The 18,261-nt window shown below is 43.0% G+C and overlaps 1 protein-coding gene across 1 annotated transcript in view; it reads left to right on the top strand.

The window, feature by feature from the left end:
• LOC140734620 (epiphycan-like) overlaps window positions 1-17,847 on the top strand; it is a 56,549-nt gene extending 38,702 nt beyond the window's left edge. The window contains exons 5-7 of the mRNA XM_073058846.1: window positions 5,411-5,613; window positions 12,153-12,248; window positions 17,165-17,847. Coding sequence (XP_072914947.1) covers window positions 5,411-5,613; window positions 12,153-12,248; window positions 17,165-17,332 — 467 coding nt within the window. The 3' untranslated portion in view covers window positions 17,333-17,847. The remainder of the gene's footprint in view (window positions 1-5,410; window positions 5,614-12,152; window positions 12,249-17,164) is intronic.
• Window positions 17,848-18,261: the final 414 nt, after the last annotated feature.

Below are 18,261 nucleotides of genomic sequence, written 5' to 3'. Positions count from 1 at the left end.
GGAAGATGTTTATCTTTTCAAGAGAAAGTACAGTATAGTTTGCATCTACAATATCTAACAAATATGAAAGGAAAGGCAAAGTAAAATGCATTTTGTTCAAACTCCCTCCCTAATTTATTAAGTCAAAATATAATGTTATTGCCTAGATATTACACCATAGGGTATTTTCCCATTACTATGCATGGCCATCCCCATCTGGGCCAATGTACTACCTACTATTTTTGCTCCGCTTTTATACTACTTACCGTAGATGTCGGATTATAAGCCGCTACTTTTTTCCCACATTTTGAACAGCTTTGAACACTGCGGCCTTTACTACGGTGCGGCTAATGCATGATTTTTTTTCATGCCGCCAAAAACATTTTGCCTCGTAACAGTAGACCAATAAAATTGATGAGTAGTTCACAGAGGTCCAATGAAATTGTACGATAAATCAAGTGCACTTTCACAATTAAATTATTGTAAATCAGTCATTTGTACTCACCCTCATCAACATGGAAAACACTCGAAGAAAAGCATTGTGCTGCCTTTATGGCAGTTATTTAGTTTATAATATTTTCGCTTAGTAATTCATTTTCTAGTTAAAGTTAGAAGTGTTTTAACTATATTTGTTTTCTGTACTACATCGCGGGATGCTATGACGTCACACCCGGTTTCGCCGCGTCTTGTGGGAAATACCAGTTTGCGATAAAAGGGAAGGCGGGGGCGAGCGCATTACGCGAGCGGCATTAGATCTGAGCGAACGCTGCTTTTAAGTTAAAGGCGATCAATAACTTTTCCTGGTAGGCTGCAGTATATATATTTTTTACCAGTCGTTAGGAGATATTGGAATGTTGTTCAGTAAAAAAGTATACGCAACGTATATTTAAAAGTAGCCGCGTTACAGGCATGGTTCGAAAAAAAGCATTTGCAATATGTATTTGTTTATGTTACCATATGGATTTAATTAAAAGTTAAAAAATCCTCACGTGTAATATCTTTCTGTGTAAATATCTCATATTACAACGTGGGACACCTGCAGCCGAAAATCCGGTGCGGCCGAAAATCCGGTGCGGCCTAAAATCCGGTGCGGCCTGTACAAGTACAAAATTGATTTTCTTTCTAAAATTAGAGCCAGCGGCTTTTAATCAGGTGCGCTCTGTAGTGCGAAATCTACGGTAATTAGTTTAATTATATATATTTATATATTTCTTATTGTACTTTATAGTATTTTGGTACAAAATAACAAATTTCAAGATACATGTCAGTGATAATAAACCAAATTCTGATCCTGATTCTAAGAAAATCAGTTTTTGTTTTGACAATAGAATGCAATGATTATGACGATCCAATCCAGAAATCTGGCTGATTCACCTGGTCCTGTTTCTGGTGCGTTTTCCATGCCAAATGCACGATAAGTGATGCCCTTTCATTTACAGCTTTTGCTTCAAGTAAGAAATTAATCCACATGCCTTCTGAGGTTTGTCTCTGATTGGGATGGCTCAGCTCACCCAGTTGAGCAGCAAAACTCCTCGGACTTTGTCAACATATACTATCCTTAACATTCACTTTCTTGCAGGCATTCACAGAAGCTACAAAAAAATTAAATAGAATTAATGATAAACTACACAGAAAGACTGACAAACAGCCAATCTGCAAAAGAAGACAAACTTATAAATGCATATAATAAATAAATAATACTGAGAACTTGAGTTGTAGCATCCATTAGAGTATATATAGGTTGTGGAATCACTTCAGAGTTGAGGTGAGTGAAATAATTTACACCGGTTCAGGATCTTGATGGTTGTCAGGTAAAAACTGTTCCTGAACCTGGCAGTGTGGGAAGTGAGGTTCCTGTACCTCCTGCTCGATGGCAGCAGTGAGATGAGGGCATGGCCTGCCTGCATGGTGAGGGTCCTCGATGGTGGATGATGTCTTCTTGTGGCTGCCATCCTTGTAAGTGTGCTCGATGGTGGTGAGGTTTTATTCCTGTGATGAAATGTGCTGCATCCACTGCTTTTTGTAGGCTTTTCCATTCTTGGAAATTGGTGTTTCCATAGCAGGCTGGGACGCAATCAGTCAAGGATACTCTCCATTGTGCAATGATAGAAGCTTGTGGAAGTTTTAGATAACATGCCAAATCTGTGCAAACTTCTAAGAAAGTAGAGGTGCTGTTGCTACTCACCACCAACCATTACCAACTCTTCTGGTTCTATGGTCTTCATCCAACTCAGCAATGCTCCCTCATCTCGACCTCTAGCAACCACACTCTCCCTTTCAATCATCATTCACCACTTCAAACCCCAGTCGAGTACCTGTGAACCACTCTGTTGTTCCTCAACCACCCAACAATTACTCCCTCCCACCACAGGTCTCTCTCCCATGCGGCCTCAGCCTTGGAGCTGGAACATAAAACAGTAGAGCACAGTACAGGCCCTTCAACTCACGATGCAGTGCCGAGCTTTTAACCTACCTTGGAATAGGCGCCACGATAGTGGAGCAGTTAGCATGTCACTGTTACAGCTGAGTTCAGAGTTCAATTCTGATGTCATCTCTAAGGAGGCTGTCCATTCTTTCCGTGGAATGTGTAAGGTTTCTCCAGGTGTTCCAGTTTCCTTCCATGGTCTGAAGATGTACTGGGTGTGTTATTATAAAAAAAAATTGCCTCATGATTCGGTTAGGGTTAAATCGGGAATTGCTGGGTGACGCTGCTCAAGGGGTCGGTCTGTATCTCAAAATAAAATGAAGGGTCAGCACAGCATTGTGGGCCAAAGGTCCTGTACTGTACTGTAGTGTTCTATGTTCTATTAATCTCATGCTTCCCTCCCACATCTTCCTCCGCTTTTTCTTTTATCCATGTAGGTCGTAAGTTGTGGTCCTGCTTGTTGGCACTGGGAGCATACGGGCTCCAGTGGGCTGTCCTCCGGCTGTGTTAGTCATTGACATAAGCGAAGCATTGCACTCTTCGATGTTTCAATGTACATGTGACAAATAAAGCTAACCTTTAATCTCTAAACGCTACATCCCAGGTTGCAGTAGACAGTTTTAGAGAAAGAGAACTGCAGGGAATGTGAGGCAAGGAAGAGGAGCAATCTGGAAGGGAAACCAAAGGCATTTCACAATCCCTCCGAAATGGGGGAGGAAGTTAGTGATTTCCCTTACTTGTGCTCTGCTTGGCTTCCACGATCTGATCAAATTGATTTTAAAGCTCTCGATAGTGTGAGACCGGAGTACATCACAGAATCACTTTTGTTTTATAATCCTGCTCAAGTTCTCAGGTCTTCTTCAGACAGTCTCTTAAATTTAAACAGTCTCCCTTAAAAAATAATTGGCAGGTCAGCGTTTTTTAAACTACGCTCCTAAGCTGAGGCACTCAATACCTAAAACTATAAGGGATGCAGACTCAATTTAAATGCCACCTCAAAACCTATTTAGTAACTAAACACATTGACAAAGGTAGAGCAGTAGATGTAGTGTATATAGATTTCAGCAAGGCATTTGATAAGGTACCCCATGCAAGGCTTATTGAGAAAGTAAGGAAGCATGAGATCCAAGATGGCATTGCTTTGTGGATCGAGAGCTGGCTTGCCCGCAGAAGGCAAAGAATGGTTGTAGACGGGTCATATTCTGCATGGAGTTCGGTGACCAGTGGTGTGCCTCAGGGATCTATTCTGGGACCATTACTCTTCGTGATTTTTATAAACGACCAGGATGAGGAAGTGGAGGGATGGGTTATCAAATTTGCTGATGACACAAAGGTTGGGGGTATTGTGGATAGTGTGGAGGGCTGTCAGAGGTTACAGCGGGACATTGATAGGATGCAAAACTGGGCTGAGAAGTGACAGATGGAGTTCAACCCAGATAAGTGTGAGGTGGTTCATCTTGGTAGGTCAAATATGATGGCAGAATATAGTACTAATGGTAAGACTCTTGGCAGTGTGGAGGATCAGAGGGATCTTGGGGTCCAAGTCCATAGGACACTCAAAGCTGCTGCGTAGGTTGACTCTGTGGTTAAGAAGGCATATGGTTCATTGGCCTTCATCAATCATGGGATTGAATTTAGGAGCCGAGAGGTAATGTTGCAGCAATATAGGACCCTGGTCAGACCCCACTTGGAGTACTGTGCTCAGTTCTGGTCACCTCACTACAGGAAGGATGTGGAAATCATAGAAAGGGTGCAGAGGAGATTTACAAGGATGTTGCCTGGATTGGGGAGCATGCCTTATGAGAATAGGTTGAGTGAACTTGACCTTTTCTCCTTGGAGCGACAGAGAATGAGAAGTGACCTGACAGAGGTGTATAAGATAATGAGAGGCATTGATCATGTGGATAGTCAGAGGCTTTTTCCCAGGGCTGAAATGACTAGCACGAGAGGGCACAGTTTTAAGTTGCTTGGAAGTAGGTACAGAGGAGATGTCGGGGTAAGCTTTTTATGCAGAGAGTGGTGAGAGCGTGGAATGGGCTGCCGGCAGCAGTAGTGGAGGTGGAAATGATAGGGTCTTTTAAGAGACTCCTGGATGGGTACATGGAGCTTAGAAAAATAGAGTGCTATGAGTAAGCCTAGGTAATTTCTAAGGACATGTTCATCACAGCTTAGTGGGGCAAAGGGCCTGTATTGGGCTGTAGCTTTTCTATGTTTCTATTTATTTAACCTTGCTTTTAACTAACATCTTTTTGTCTTTTATTTTCATGTTTGCACTCTGTATCATTGCAAAGCTCTTTAAACTACATCGCAAATATGAAAAGTGCTCTATAAATTATTAATTATTATTAACATTACAAATTCACAATAGATTAATCAGAAGCGTCATATTAGTGTCCACTGAATTCATTTCACATTTCTAATTTTTGTTAATACCTAAATGTAGGACCACTAACATATTGTATCATAAAGAAATTATTAAGCTTTAATTTGCAAAGTATTTTATGTCACAGAAGGCTCTAGAAAATGTCCGCAGATGTGCGGTGGAAAATACTCTGACCAGTTGCATCACGGTCTGATATGACTCCAATGCACAGGGTCGGCAAAAGCTGCAGAGGGTTGTAAACTCAGCCAGCTCCATCATAGGCACGAGGCTCCCCTCCGTTGAGGACATCATCAATAGGCACTGCCTCAAGAAGGCAATATTCATCATTAAGGACCCTTACCATTCAGAACATTTCCTCTTCCCATTACTGCCATCAAGGAGAAGGTACAGGAGTCTGAAGACACAGACTCATATTTTAGAAACAGCTTCTTTCCCTCCACCATTAGATTTCTGAATGGATGATGAACCCATGAACACCGGCTCGCTGTTTGCTCACTTATTTATCTTATTGTAACTTAGAGTCAATTTTTATGTACTGTACTGTACTGCTGTTGCAAAGTGACAAATGTCATAACATACGCCAGTGATAATAAACCTGATTCTGATTCTAACTGTCATTTCAGATCACTTAAAGAGGATTGACCTAACAGGAAATAGGATCTCTTCTATTGATGAGGATGCTTTAAGGCAGCTGCCAGAATTGGTGGATCTGATGATCGCTTCAAATGAACTTGTACAGCTTCCAGAGCTTCCCAAGACCATGATCAACATTGATGCAAGTTACAATAAACTACACAGCAACGGGATAAAGAAAGAGGCATTCAAAGTAAGTCTCATTATTATGTACACAAGTTAATTTGGTCAATTTTCTAATATTAATCCAAGGTTCAAAATGTGCATATTGAATGAAGCATCTATCATTTTGTTGATACCTTTTCACTACGTCTTATAACAAGCAACAACTGAATCAGAATGGATCAATTACAAACACATTTAATTTACTTGTTGCAAGGGAAGGCCGCACAAGTGTTGGTGATAGCTTTGAAGAAACAGACCGTATAATCCATCCTTTATACCCAAGTGTTAGCTTCAGTTCAAAGGATGTTCAGTATGTCTGTTTAATCAAGACACATAAATGCTGCTGGAACGCAGCAGGCCAGGCAGCATCTATAGGGAGAAGCACTGTCGACGTTTCGGGCCAAGACCCTTTGTCAGGACTAACTGAAAGGAAAGATAGTAAGAGATTTGAAAGTAGTGGGGGGAGGGGGAAATGCGAAATGATAGGAGAAAACCGGAGGGGTGGGGTGAAGCCAAGACTGGAAAGGTGATTGGCAAAAGGGATACAGAGCTGGAGAAGGGAAAAGATCATGGGACGGGAGGCCTAGGGAGAAAGAAAGGCGGAGGGGAGCACCAGAGGGAGATGGAGAACAGGCAGAGTGATGGGCAGAGAGAGAGAAAAACTAAATATAACAGGGATGGGGTAAGAAGGGGAGGGGGGGCACCCGCATGGGTCCCAGTTATGCCTACCTTTTTGTTGGCTTTGTGGAACAGTCCATGTTCCAAGTCTATATGGGTATCCGTCCCCCTCTTTTCCTTCGCTACATCGACGACTGCGTTGGCGCTGCTTCCTGCACGCATGCTGAGCTCATCGACTTCATTATCTTTGCCTCCAACATTAACTTTTACCTGGTCCATTTCCAACACCTCCCTCCCCTTTCTAGATCTTTCTGTCTCCATCTCTGGAGACGGCTTATCTACTATAAGCCTACAGACTCTCACAGCTACCTGGACTATTCCTCTTCCCACCTTGTCTCTTGCAAAAATGCTGTTCCCTTCTCGACAATTCCTCAGTCTCCGCCTCATCTGCTCTCAGGATGAGGCTTTTCATTCCAGGACGAAGGAGATGTTTTCCTTTTTTAAACAAAGGGGCTTCCCTTCTTCCATCATCAACTCTGCTCTCAAACTCCATCCGCCCGCCACCCCACTCGAGATAGGGTTCCCCGTGTCCTCACCTACCACCCCACCAGCCTTCAGGTCCAACGTATAATTCTCTGTAACTTCCACCACCTCCAACGGGATCCCACTACCAAGCACATCTTTCCCTGCCCCCCCCCCCTTTCTGCTTTCCGCAGGGATCGCTCCCTACGCAATTCCCTTGTCCACTCGTCCCCCCCATCCCTTCCCACCAATCTCCCTCCTGGCACTTATCCTTGTAAGCGGAACAAGTGCTACACCTGCCCTTACACTTCCTCCCTCACCACCATTCAGGGCCCCAGACAGTTCTTCCAGGTGAGGCGACACTTCACCTATGAGTCGGCTGGTGTGGTATACTGCGTCCGGTGCTCCCGGTGTGGCCTTTTATATATTGATGAAACCCGACGCAGACTGGGAGACCGTTTCGCTGAACACCTATGCTCAGTCTGCCAGAGAAAGCAGGATCTCCCAGTAGCCACACGTTTTAATTCCACGTCCCATTCCCATTCTGATATGTCTATCCGTGGCCTCCTCTACTGTCAAGATGAATCCACACTCAGGTTGGAGGAACAACACCTTATATACCGGCTGGGTAGCCTCCAACCTGATGGCATGAACATTGACTTCTCTAACTTCTGTTAATGCCCCCCCTCCACTTCTTACCCCATCCCTGTTATATTTAGTTTTTCTCTCCCCCCCCCTTTTTTCTCTTTCTCTGCCCATCACTCTGCCCGTTCTCCATCTCCCTCTGGGGCTCCCCTCCCCCTTTCTTTCTCCCGAGGCCTCCTGTCCCATGATCCTTTCCCTTCTCCAGCTCTGTATCACTTTCGCCAATCACCTTTCCAGCTCTCAGCTTCATCCCATCCCCTCCGGTCTTCTCCTATCATTTCGCATTTCCCCCTCCCCCTCCTACTTTCAAATCTCTTAACATCTTTCCTTTCAGTTAGTCCTGACGAAGGGTTTTGGCCCAAAACATTGACAATGCTTCTCCTTATAGATGCTGCCTGGCCTGCTGCATTCTACCAGCATTTTGTGTGTGTTGTTTGAACTTCCAGCATCTGCAGATTTCCTCGTGTCTGTTTAAACAGTGTCTTTGTCATTCTTCCAGTAATGCATCTACTTGTCTTTCTGTAGTTTGTCATGTACTCAAGGACCATCAGCATAATGTTGCACAAATGCTGTTTGCAAAGCACTCTGGTACAATACAGGCTCCATTTTGTTACAGACAAAAATACCATTTTGCTCCTACAAGTACATTTCCACAATTTTCTCATTAAGTGCTATCCCTATATTTATCTTAGTAAAACTGTTAGTCTGTTCACACTTCTTCCCATTCTCCTGCAGTCCATTCTCCTCTCCTGTCAGATACCTTCTTCTCCAGACCTTTATCTTTCCAGCTCACCTGGCTTCACCTATCAGCTTCTAGCTATTCTCCTTCCCCACCCCCCACACTTTTATTCTTTCATCTACCTTCTTCCTTTCCAGTACTGAAGGGTCTCAGCCCAAAGCATCAACTATTTATTCATTTCCATCGATGCTGCCTGACCTGCTGAGATCCTCCAGCATTTTGTGCATGTGTTGCTTTGCATTTTATTTTTTGGGCAATTCAGCAATCACATCTGTACAAAAGTATAAAAATTTAGAGGGTATATTGATGATGAAAGATTAGCTCATGTATTTCTCCTCATTTTGCTGAAGAAGCCCATTACTTTGAAAAGCCAAAAGATCTGGTGAAGAAGAAGAAAAAGAGCGATAAATTGTATCAGGACCCCGAGCTGCAAATCTCCCTGCTTATTTTCATGAATCTTATTTGTTTCATAAGTTCTATTTGTCTCCTATGCCACAAGAGGGAAAGTCAAAGAAGAGGCTGGTGTCCTGGGATTCTCTGCACAGAGGCAAAACACACAGTGGTTTCAGATAGGATGCTAAGGGTGATTGCCTCCTTTACCTCGAGATCTCCAAATACTGCGATCATTGGTAGTGATAATGGAGCCGGTGAATTTGAACCCCTAACCATCACTCTGTACCACATAACCACAAGTATATTCCAACTTCAACTTCTGACTCAACTTTTAACCAAGTTTAACTTTTGCTTGATGGTGTGGGTCTGGTTTTGGAGTAGGTTGAAGTAGGCGAAAGCAAGTCTGTGTTCAAAGTTCAAAGTAAATTTATTATCAAAGTACATTTATACTCCCTGAGATTTATTTTCTTTCAGGCATTCACAGTAGAAAAAAGAATTACAGTAGAATCAATGAAAATCTACACACAGAGCTTGTAAATAAAAGCGAAGTGCAAAAAAAGAAGACAAAATGTGCAAATACAAAATAAACAAATAATACTGAGAGCAGGAGCTGCAGGCATGGAAAATCAGTCCACAGCTTGTGGATTCAGTTCAGTGTTGAGGTGGGTGAAGTTATCCATGCTGGTTCAGGAGCCTGATGGTTGAGGGGTAATAACTGTTCCTGAACCTGGTTGTATGGGACCAAAGGCTCCTCTACCTACTTCCCAATGGTAGTAGTGAGAAGAGAGTGAGTGGGTGGAACAATGGAAGAGCATGGATTTTGAGAGTTCATAGGTCACAGCATCATATAAAATATTTCTTTCCCACTGGGAACTTGCAACATGGAAGCAAGTCCATCAGCCCTCTGAGTCAGTATCACCAACCACCCATTTTACACTTATTCTACCTGAACCCCTTTCATTCTCCCACCTGTTCTCCACCATTCCCATCACACCTTCCCATGTTACTACTTTCACAAGCATACTAGCACCATTTCATGGTCTTTGGGAAGTGGGAGAAAATGGGAGCATCCAGGGAAAACCAATTTGGTCACCAGGAGAACATGCAAGCTCAAAGCTCAAACATTCAAAATTCGAAGTAAATTTATTATCAAAGTACATATATGTCACCATATACTACCCCAAGATTTGTTTCCTCACAAGAATTCAAGGCACAACAGAGAAATGCAATAGCATCAATGAAAAACTATATATGCACAAAGACTGACAAACAACCAGTGTGATAAAGAAGACAATCTTTGCAAATAATAAATAACTAAACAAAATTGAGAGCCTGAGTTGTAGAGACCTTGAAAGCAAGTCCATAGGTTGTGCAATCAGAGCAGTGTTGAGATGATCAGGACTTGTTCAAGATAAGAGCACAAGAACATAAGAAATAGGAGCAGGAGTCGGCCATGGCCCATCGAGACTGCTCCGCCATTAAATAGGATCATCGCTGATCTGACCATTGACTCGTCTCCACCTACCTGCCTTTTCCCCATAACCCTTAATTCCCCTATTATGCAAAAATCTATCCAAACTTGTCTTAAATATATTTACTAAGGTAGCCTCCACTGCTTCAATGAGTAGAGAATTCCACAGATTCACCGTTCTCTGGGAAAAGCAGTTACTCCTCATCTCCATCCTAAATCTACTCCCCCAAATCTTGAGGCTACGTCCCCTGGTTCTAGTCTCACCTACCAGTGGAAACAACTTTCCTGCCTCTATCTTTTCCATCCCTTTCATCATTTTATATGTTTCTGTAAGATCTCATCTCATTCTTCTGAATTCCAGTGAGTACAATCCCAGGTAACTCAATCTCTCCTCATAGTCTACTCCCCCCCCCCCCCCCCCACCATCTCTGGAATCAACCTGGTGAACCTCCTCTGCACTGCCTCCCAAGCCAGTATATCCTTCCTCAAGGAAGGAGACCACAACTGCACACAGTATTCCAGATGTGGCCTCATCAGTACCCTGTACAGTTGCAGCATAACCTCCCTGGTCTTAAATTCAGTCCCTCTAACAACTAAGGTCAATATTCCACTTGCCTTCTTGATAGCCTGCTGCACCTGCGAACCAACCTTTTGCGATTCGTGCATAAGCACTCCCCAGTCCCTCTGCACAGCAGCATGCTGCAATTTTTTTACCATTTAAATAATAATCTGGTTTTTCATCTTTCCTTCTGAAGTGGATGACCACACATTTACGAACATTGTACTCCATCTGACAGACCCTTGCCCACTCACTTAACCTATCTATATCTCCCTGATCCTGATGTTTGAAGGGAAATAGCTGCTTCTGAACCTTGTGCATTGCATTTTGTCTCTTCCGATCCCACTCAGGTGGATCTTTCCATTCAACAAAGTGAGGGATCTTTCCGTCAAGAGAGATCACTGTATTGGTAACTGGAGAGCAGTGGTGGAATGAACACCAGTTAGGAAGACTCACAAGGCTGTAGTGGCCTCAGGAAGACCAAATATAAAACTGAGAATGTTTCAAAGCAGGGTGCTGCTTCATTGTACAGTGTACAGAACATCTCAGGTGAAGTCAAATCTGTGAATATGCTGACAGGCTCTCAACTACAGTATCATAGGTGGTGCTTGGTAGCCACAATTCACCTCAGGACTGGCAGAACAAAACTAAACAAAATCTTCCTTCACCTTTATAGATTTGTAAAGGAAAACTGCAATATGGTGAGAATTGTACTCAAGTGATAGTAAAAATAAATACGGCGGATTCCAGTTAATTGGGACACACCAGGATTAGTACATTCTGGCCCAATTAAGTGACTGCCCCAATTAGGCAAAGTTTCATGGAAATAGTTTAAAAAGTGTAAAAAAACAAACACAGTAACACATTATGTATTTAAATGAAATACTGAACAAATCAGTACATGATCAAACTATTGCAGTGCTATAAAACTGTGTATTAGTTCCTGTTACTTATCAATGGAGGAATTTGTCCGTGTCATGCTCTTCTGACTGTAAATGAACAAAATCAGTGCAGAGCTCTAGTGCAGGTAACGGACTCCCTTCATACAATGCTATCGACAATTGCATTCTCTCACTCTTCGTTTACATCGTAACATTCAAGATAGTTGTCAATGCCTTCAAATTCTTCAGTTTCTAACCTGTTGAAGTAGTGAAATTGTTTCATTTTCACTCCCAGCTGATCCTGGCATCTGTAAAACAGTTTTGAATTGTCTTACTGCTCATGTCTCGCCAACTCTCAAGTGACAAAAAATGCTGCTTTTTGAATACAAACGCTTGCAACTGACGCTGTTTAGAAACTGTTCACCTGAAGTACAGTGTGATGCCTAACGTCCACACAAGTGACTGACGTTAGTTTGAAACCGTTCAGCAACATTCTCCTGCCCCAGCTAAGCAGTGCAGTCCCAAACAAACAAAGAAATTCCTTGCTATTCTCTCAATTCGTTTTTGAGATTAAGCGTTGTCCCCGATTAACCAACAGCCCGGTTAACCGGACTTCACTGTACTAATGGGCATACCAGTTTTTACTCCCTGTATCGGTCATAAACAGTCATTCTAACTGGCACAGTGTACGTTACTCATGTTAAACACTACTTCCTCACTATTTCTTTTTACATGACAGGACATGAATAACCTCGCATTTTTGTACCTGGCTGGCAATGCACTGAGTTACGTCCCCCTTCCACTGCCTGAAAACCTTCGCTCTCTAAACCTGCAGGTAAAAGAACCTCATGCTAATTGAGATCAGTTGTGATCTGCCTTATCACCACTGTCAAACTCCCTCATAAAGTGCAGATTCAGGGGAAAGCTCCAAATTTGAAAAGGTAACTGGGCCATTGCATATTTTTTCAAGTTTTCACAGTAAGATTCTAATCTTAAATATTGGTATTGGGTTATTATCATCACATGTGCTGAGATACAGTAAAAGTCATTTCAAAATATAATTACATTGAGGTACTACAAAGGAAAGTGTTCGCCAGGGGTGTAGTGGCATTGGCACGAACTTTGAGGTGAGTGGTCCCAGATTTGAATCTGGTTGGCTCCTTGCCAGCTTTGCATCCGTGCCATTTGAGCATCGAGCTGGCAACTTGGCCTCATAGAAAACCGACAAAAATGGTAAAGAAATAGCAAGTTTGCCATCTGATGCATCACAAGTGCAGCAACAAGGGAAAAGTAACAACAAAATGCAGAATATATTTATACAATCATAGAGGAAGTACAGTGCAGGTATAGAATAAGGGTTATTTCTTCTGTGGTTTGATCAAGGCACGACTGCACAAGTGCGTGAACGTCAGCCAGTTAGAACAGCGAGAAGAGTTTAAAGGGAGACAGCTTTGGAGTGGGTGACAGAGTAGGAGGGCTTTGGTTCAACGGGTCGAGGCGAGGTAGGTTGCCTGTGCACAGTACAGACAGGAAGAATGTGTGTGAGGCTGGTGTTCTGTGCTCAGCGTCAGAAGTGTGAATTCCTGGAATCTCCCAGCCTCCCGGACGGCCACATCTGCACCAGGTGCGTCGAGCTGCAGCAACTTAGGGATCGCGTTAGGGAACTGGAGATACAGCTCGATGACATTCGTTTGGTCAGGGAGAGTGAGGAGGTGATAGAGAGGAGACATAGGCAGGTAGTCACCCCGGGACCACAGGAGACAGAGAAGTGGGTAACAGTCAGGAGAGGGAAGGGCAAGAAGCAGGTGCCCCTGTGGCTGTTCCCCTGAACAATAAGTATTCCTGCTTGAGTACTGTTGTGGGGGAGGGGGGTGATGGCCTACTTGGGGAAAGCACCAGTGGCCGCGCCTCTGGCACAGAGTCTGGCCCTGTGGCTCAGAAGGGAGGGAAAGGAAGAGGAAGGCAGTAGTATTAGGGGACTCTATAGCGAGGGTGTCATACAGGCAATTCTGTGGATGCAGGAAAGGAACACGGATGGTAGTTTGCCTCCCAGGTGCTAGAGTCTGGGATGTTTCTGATCACATCCACGATATCCTGAAGTGGGAAGGTGAACAGCCAGAAGTCGTGATGCATATTGGTACCAAGGATATAGGTAGGAAAAGGGAGGAGGTCCTGAAAAAAGACTACAGGGAGTTAGGAAGGAAGTTGAGAAACAGGACCACAAAGGTAGTAATCATGGGATTACTGCCTGTTCCATGTGACAGTGAGAATAGGAATGGAATGAGGTGGAGGATAAATGCGTGGCTGAGGGATTGGAGCAGGGGGCAGGGATTCAGATTTCTGGAACATTGGGACCTCTTTTGGGGGCAGGTTAGACCTGTACAAAAAGGACTGGTTGCCCTTGAATCCCAGGGAGACCAGTATCCTGGCGGGAAGGTTTGCTAAGGCTACTGGGGAGAGTTTAAACTAGAATTGCTGAGGGATGGGAACCAAACTGAAGAGACAGAGAAAGAGGCAGTTGGCTTGCAACCAGAGAAAGCTCAAAAACAGTGCGAGAGGGGAGGATAGGCAGGTGATCGAGAAGGAACACGTTCAGACCGATGGTTTGAGATGTGTCTATTTTAATGTGAGGAGTATTGTGAACAAATCAGATGAGCTTAGAGCATGGATCAGTACTTGGAGCTATGATGTTGTGGCCGTTACAGAGACTTGGATGGCTCAGGGGCAGGAATGGTTATTTCAAGTGCCAGGCTTTAGATGTTTCAGAAAGGACAGGGAGGGAGGCAAAAGAGATGGGAGCATTGCACTGTTGATCAGAGATAGTGTCATGGCTGCAGAAAAGGAGGAAGGCCTGGATGGATTGTCTACAGAGTCTCTCTGGGTGGAAGTTAGGAAGAAGGGGTCAGTAACTCTACTGAGTGTTTTTATAGACCTCCCAATGGTAACCAGGACATCGAGGAGCAGATAGCGAGACAGATTCTAGAAAGGTGTAATAATAACAGAGTTGTTGTGATGGGAGATTTTAATTTCCCAAATATCATTTGGCATCTCCCTAGAGTGAGGGGTTTAGGTGGGGTGGAGTTTGTTAGGTGTGTTCAAGAAGGTTTCTTGACACAATATGTGGATAAGCCTACAAAAGGGGAGGCTGTACTTGATCTGGTATTGGGAAATAAACCTGATCAGGTGTCAGGTCTCTCAGTGGGAGAGCATTTTGGAGATAGTGATCACAATTCTATCTCCTTCACCATAGCATTGGAGAGGGATAGGAACAGACAGGTTAGGAAAGCGTTTAATTGGAGTAAGAGGAAATATGAGGCTATCAGGCAAGAACTGAACCATAAATTGGGAACAGATGTTCTCAGGGAAATGTACAGAAGAAATGTGGCAAATATTCAGGGGATATTTGTGTGGAGTTCTGTATAGGTACATTCCAAAGAGACAGGGAAAGGATGGTAGGGTACAGGAACCGTGGTGTACAAAGGCTGTTGTAAATCTAGTCAAGAAGAAAAAAACTTACGAAAGGTTCAAAAAACTAGGTTATGATAGAGATCTAGGAGATTATAAGGCTAGCAGGAAGGAGTTTAGGAATGAAATTAGGAGAGCCAGAAGGGGCCAGGAGAAGCCCTTGGCGGACAGGATTAGGGAAAACCCCAAAGCATTCTACAAGTATGTGAAGAGCAAGAGGACAAGAGGTGAGAGAATAGGACCAATCAAGTGTCACAGTGGAAAAGTTTGTATAGAACCAGAGGAGATAGCAGAGGTACTTAATGAATACTTTGATTCAGTATTCACTACGGAAAAGGACCTTGGTGATTGTAGGGATGACTTAGAGCAGACTGAAAAGCTTGAGCATGTAGATATTAAGGAAGAGGATGTGCTGGAGCTTTTGGAAAACATTAAGTTGGAGAAGTCACCAGGACTGAACGAGATGTACCCCAGGCTACTGTGGGAGGCAAGGGAGTAGATTGCTGAACCTCTGGCGATGATCTTTATATCATTTATGGAGACAGGAGATTGGTTCCAGCAGATTGGAGGGTTGCAGATGTTGTTCCCTTATTCAGGAAATGGAGTAGAAATAGTCCAGAAAATTATAGACCAGTGAGTCTTACTTTAGTGGTTGGTAAGTTGATGGAGAAGATCCTGAGAGGCAGGATTTATGAACGTTTGGAGAGGCATAATATGATTAGGAACAGTCAGCATGGCTTTGTCAAAGATCATGTCTTATGAGCCTGATTGAATTTTTTGAGGATGTGACTAGACACATTGATGAAGGTAGAGCTGTAGATGTAGTGTATATGGATTTCAGCAAGGCATTTGATAAGGTACCCTATGCAAGGCTTATTGAGAAAGTAAGGAGGCATGGGATTCAAGGGGACATTGCTTTGTGGATCCAGAACTGGCTTGCCCTCAGAAGGCAAAGAGTGGTTGTAGGCGGGTCATATTCTGCATGGAGGCCGGTGACCAGTGGTGTGCCTCAGGGATCTCTTTTGGGACCACTACTCTTTGTGATTTTTATAAATGACCTGAATGAGGAAGTGGAGGGATGGGTTAGTAAATTTGCTGATGACACAAAGGTTGGGGGTGTTGTGGATAGTGTGGAGGGCTGTCAGAGGTTACAGCGGGACATTGATAGGATGCAAAACAGGGCTGAGAAGTGGCAGATGGAATTGAACTCAGAGAAGTGTGAAGTGGTTCATTTTGGTAGGTCAAATATGATTGCAGAATATAGTATTAATGCTAAGACTCTTGGCAGTGTGGAGGGTCAGACAGATCTTGGGGTCCGAGTCCATAGGACACTCAAAGCTGCTGTGCAGGTTGACCCTGTGGTTAAGAAGGCATACGGTTCATTGGCCTTCATCAATCGTGGGATTGAGTTTAGGAGCCGAGAGGTAATGTTGCAGCTATGTAGGACCCTGGTCAGACCCCACTTGGAGTACTGTGCTCAGTTCTTGTCGCCTCACTACAGGAAGGATGTGGAAACCATAGAAAGGGTGTTGCCTGGATTGGGGAGAATAGGTTGAGTGAACTCAGCCTTTTCTCCTTGGAGCAATGGAGGATGAGAGGTGACCTGATAGAGGTGCATAAGATGATGAGAGGTATTGATCATGTGGATAGTCAGAGGCTTTTCCCCAGGGCTGAAATGGATAGCATGAGAAGGCACAGTTTTAAGGTGCTTGGAAGTAGGTACAGAGGAGATGTCAGGGGTAAGTGAGTGAGAGTGGTGAGCGTGTGAAATGGGCTGCCGGTGAGGGTGGTGGAAGCAGATGTGATAGGATCTTTCAAGAGTCTCCTGGACAGGTACATGGAGCTTAGAAAAACAGAGTGCTATGGGTAACCCTAGGTAATTTCTCAGGTAAAGACATGTTCGGCATAGCTTTGTGGGCCAAAGAGCTGTATTGTGCTGTAGGGGTTTCCATGTTTCTAAGATGCGAGGGCCAAGGGGATGTAGCTTGTGAGGTCAAGAGTTCCTCTTTAAAATACAAAAGGTGTGTTTAGTAGTTTTATAACAAACTGTCCTTGAAACTGGTACTGTGTTTCTATGCTGGATTTTTCTGTGAGTCTTGATATTGATGATGGGATAATGGAGTGGTTTTCAAGAGCCCAAAGTCAAGATTATTGAGTAAGGGGCAGAGGATATTGGGATTCAAGAGAGTAAAAAGTAACAGAACACAGCAGTGAGTGGGTTTAAACAGGATGGGAAACACTTCTATTAAACTGACGTAATAATTTGTTTTCTTCTCATGTTTTCAGAACAACAATGTTCAGCAAATTGACGATGACACTTTCTGCCATTCCAAGGATATTTACTATGTTCGCAAGGCTCTTGAGCTCATTAGGCTTGATGGAAATCCCATTAACCTCAGCAAAACTCCTAATGCCTACATTTGCCTCCCTCAAGTGCCCTATGGGAAATATTAACGATCTGTAATTCTGTTCACAATGTGTGGAAACTCTTTTGACAGCAGGCAAAGGTCTTAATGTTATTGTGCTTGGGATTTTCAATGGCAAACCAGTCTTTTTTCAAGAAATATATTAAAACATAATCAAGCCAACATACAAATAATTGCAATTAAGAACACTGTTCAAAGAAATTCTATCTAAAGAGCTGGGCAATAAGAAAGGCTGAACGTTGTAAATGTTTAAAGCTAAATAATTTTCAAGTCCAATCTGTACTGAATGTGCACAAAAACAATAAATTTAATGTGATTGATACCCACTTGTTACTCGTTAAGCAGTAAATTCTATCGTGGATTTTTTTCAACATTTTTCACATTTTAAGCCTGACTCTATTGACAGAGAAGTTTAATGTTTTTTTAAGTATTTCTTTAAAGCATTTTGTGTTATTGTTAGTCCAGTGGACCCGATCTTTTTTCATCTGCCTTGTAACTTTTACTCATAACTGTACTGCAGCACAAATAAATGGCTCATTAATATTTTATTTTAAAAGTCTCTTAATATTAAAGTAAATGAATCTTGTTGCATGAAACCTGTTAGGGCAATTTGTTTTTAAAGTTACTTATAATTAAGCACAGATGTGCTAAAAAGGGACAAGAAAGCTGGAACTGTGAACTTTGTCTGTGACCATTTCTGCATTAAAAATGCCCAGCTACCAATAGTCAGCTGGCGTAAGTTGTTAAAGTGAAATCTTTTATTTATGAATATTAAAGTTTAAAACATTTTGTTAATTTTTAGCCACTTTCTTTGTCTCTGAAATAGTGTTGGTAAAGGTTTCGGATAACAAGCCGCATGTTTCTTTGGCCTAGGCTATTTATGCTAGGCTTTCTCCTTCTTCTTAGGGGTTGAAGATAACTTGCTTCTGCTGTCCCTCAGCGTTACAGATTGCTGCT

The sequence above is a fragment of the Hemitrygon akajei genome, chromosome 10 (genome assembly GCF_048418815.1).
Source record: "Hemitrygon akajei chromosome 10, sHemAka1.3, whole genome shotgun sequence".
In the NCBI taxonomy this organism is placed as follows: Eukaryota; Metazoa; Chordata; class Chondrichthyes; order Myliobatiformes; family Dasyatidae; genus Hemitrygon; species Hemitrygon akajei.
The sequence above is the reverse complement of the archived record's forward strand: the minus strand, read 5'-3'. Positions and strand labels throughout refer to the sequence as shown.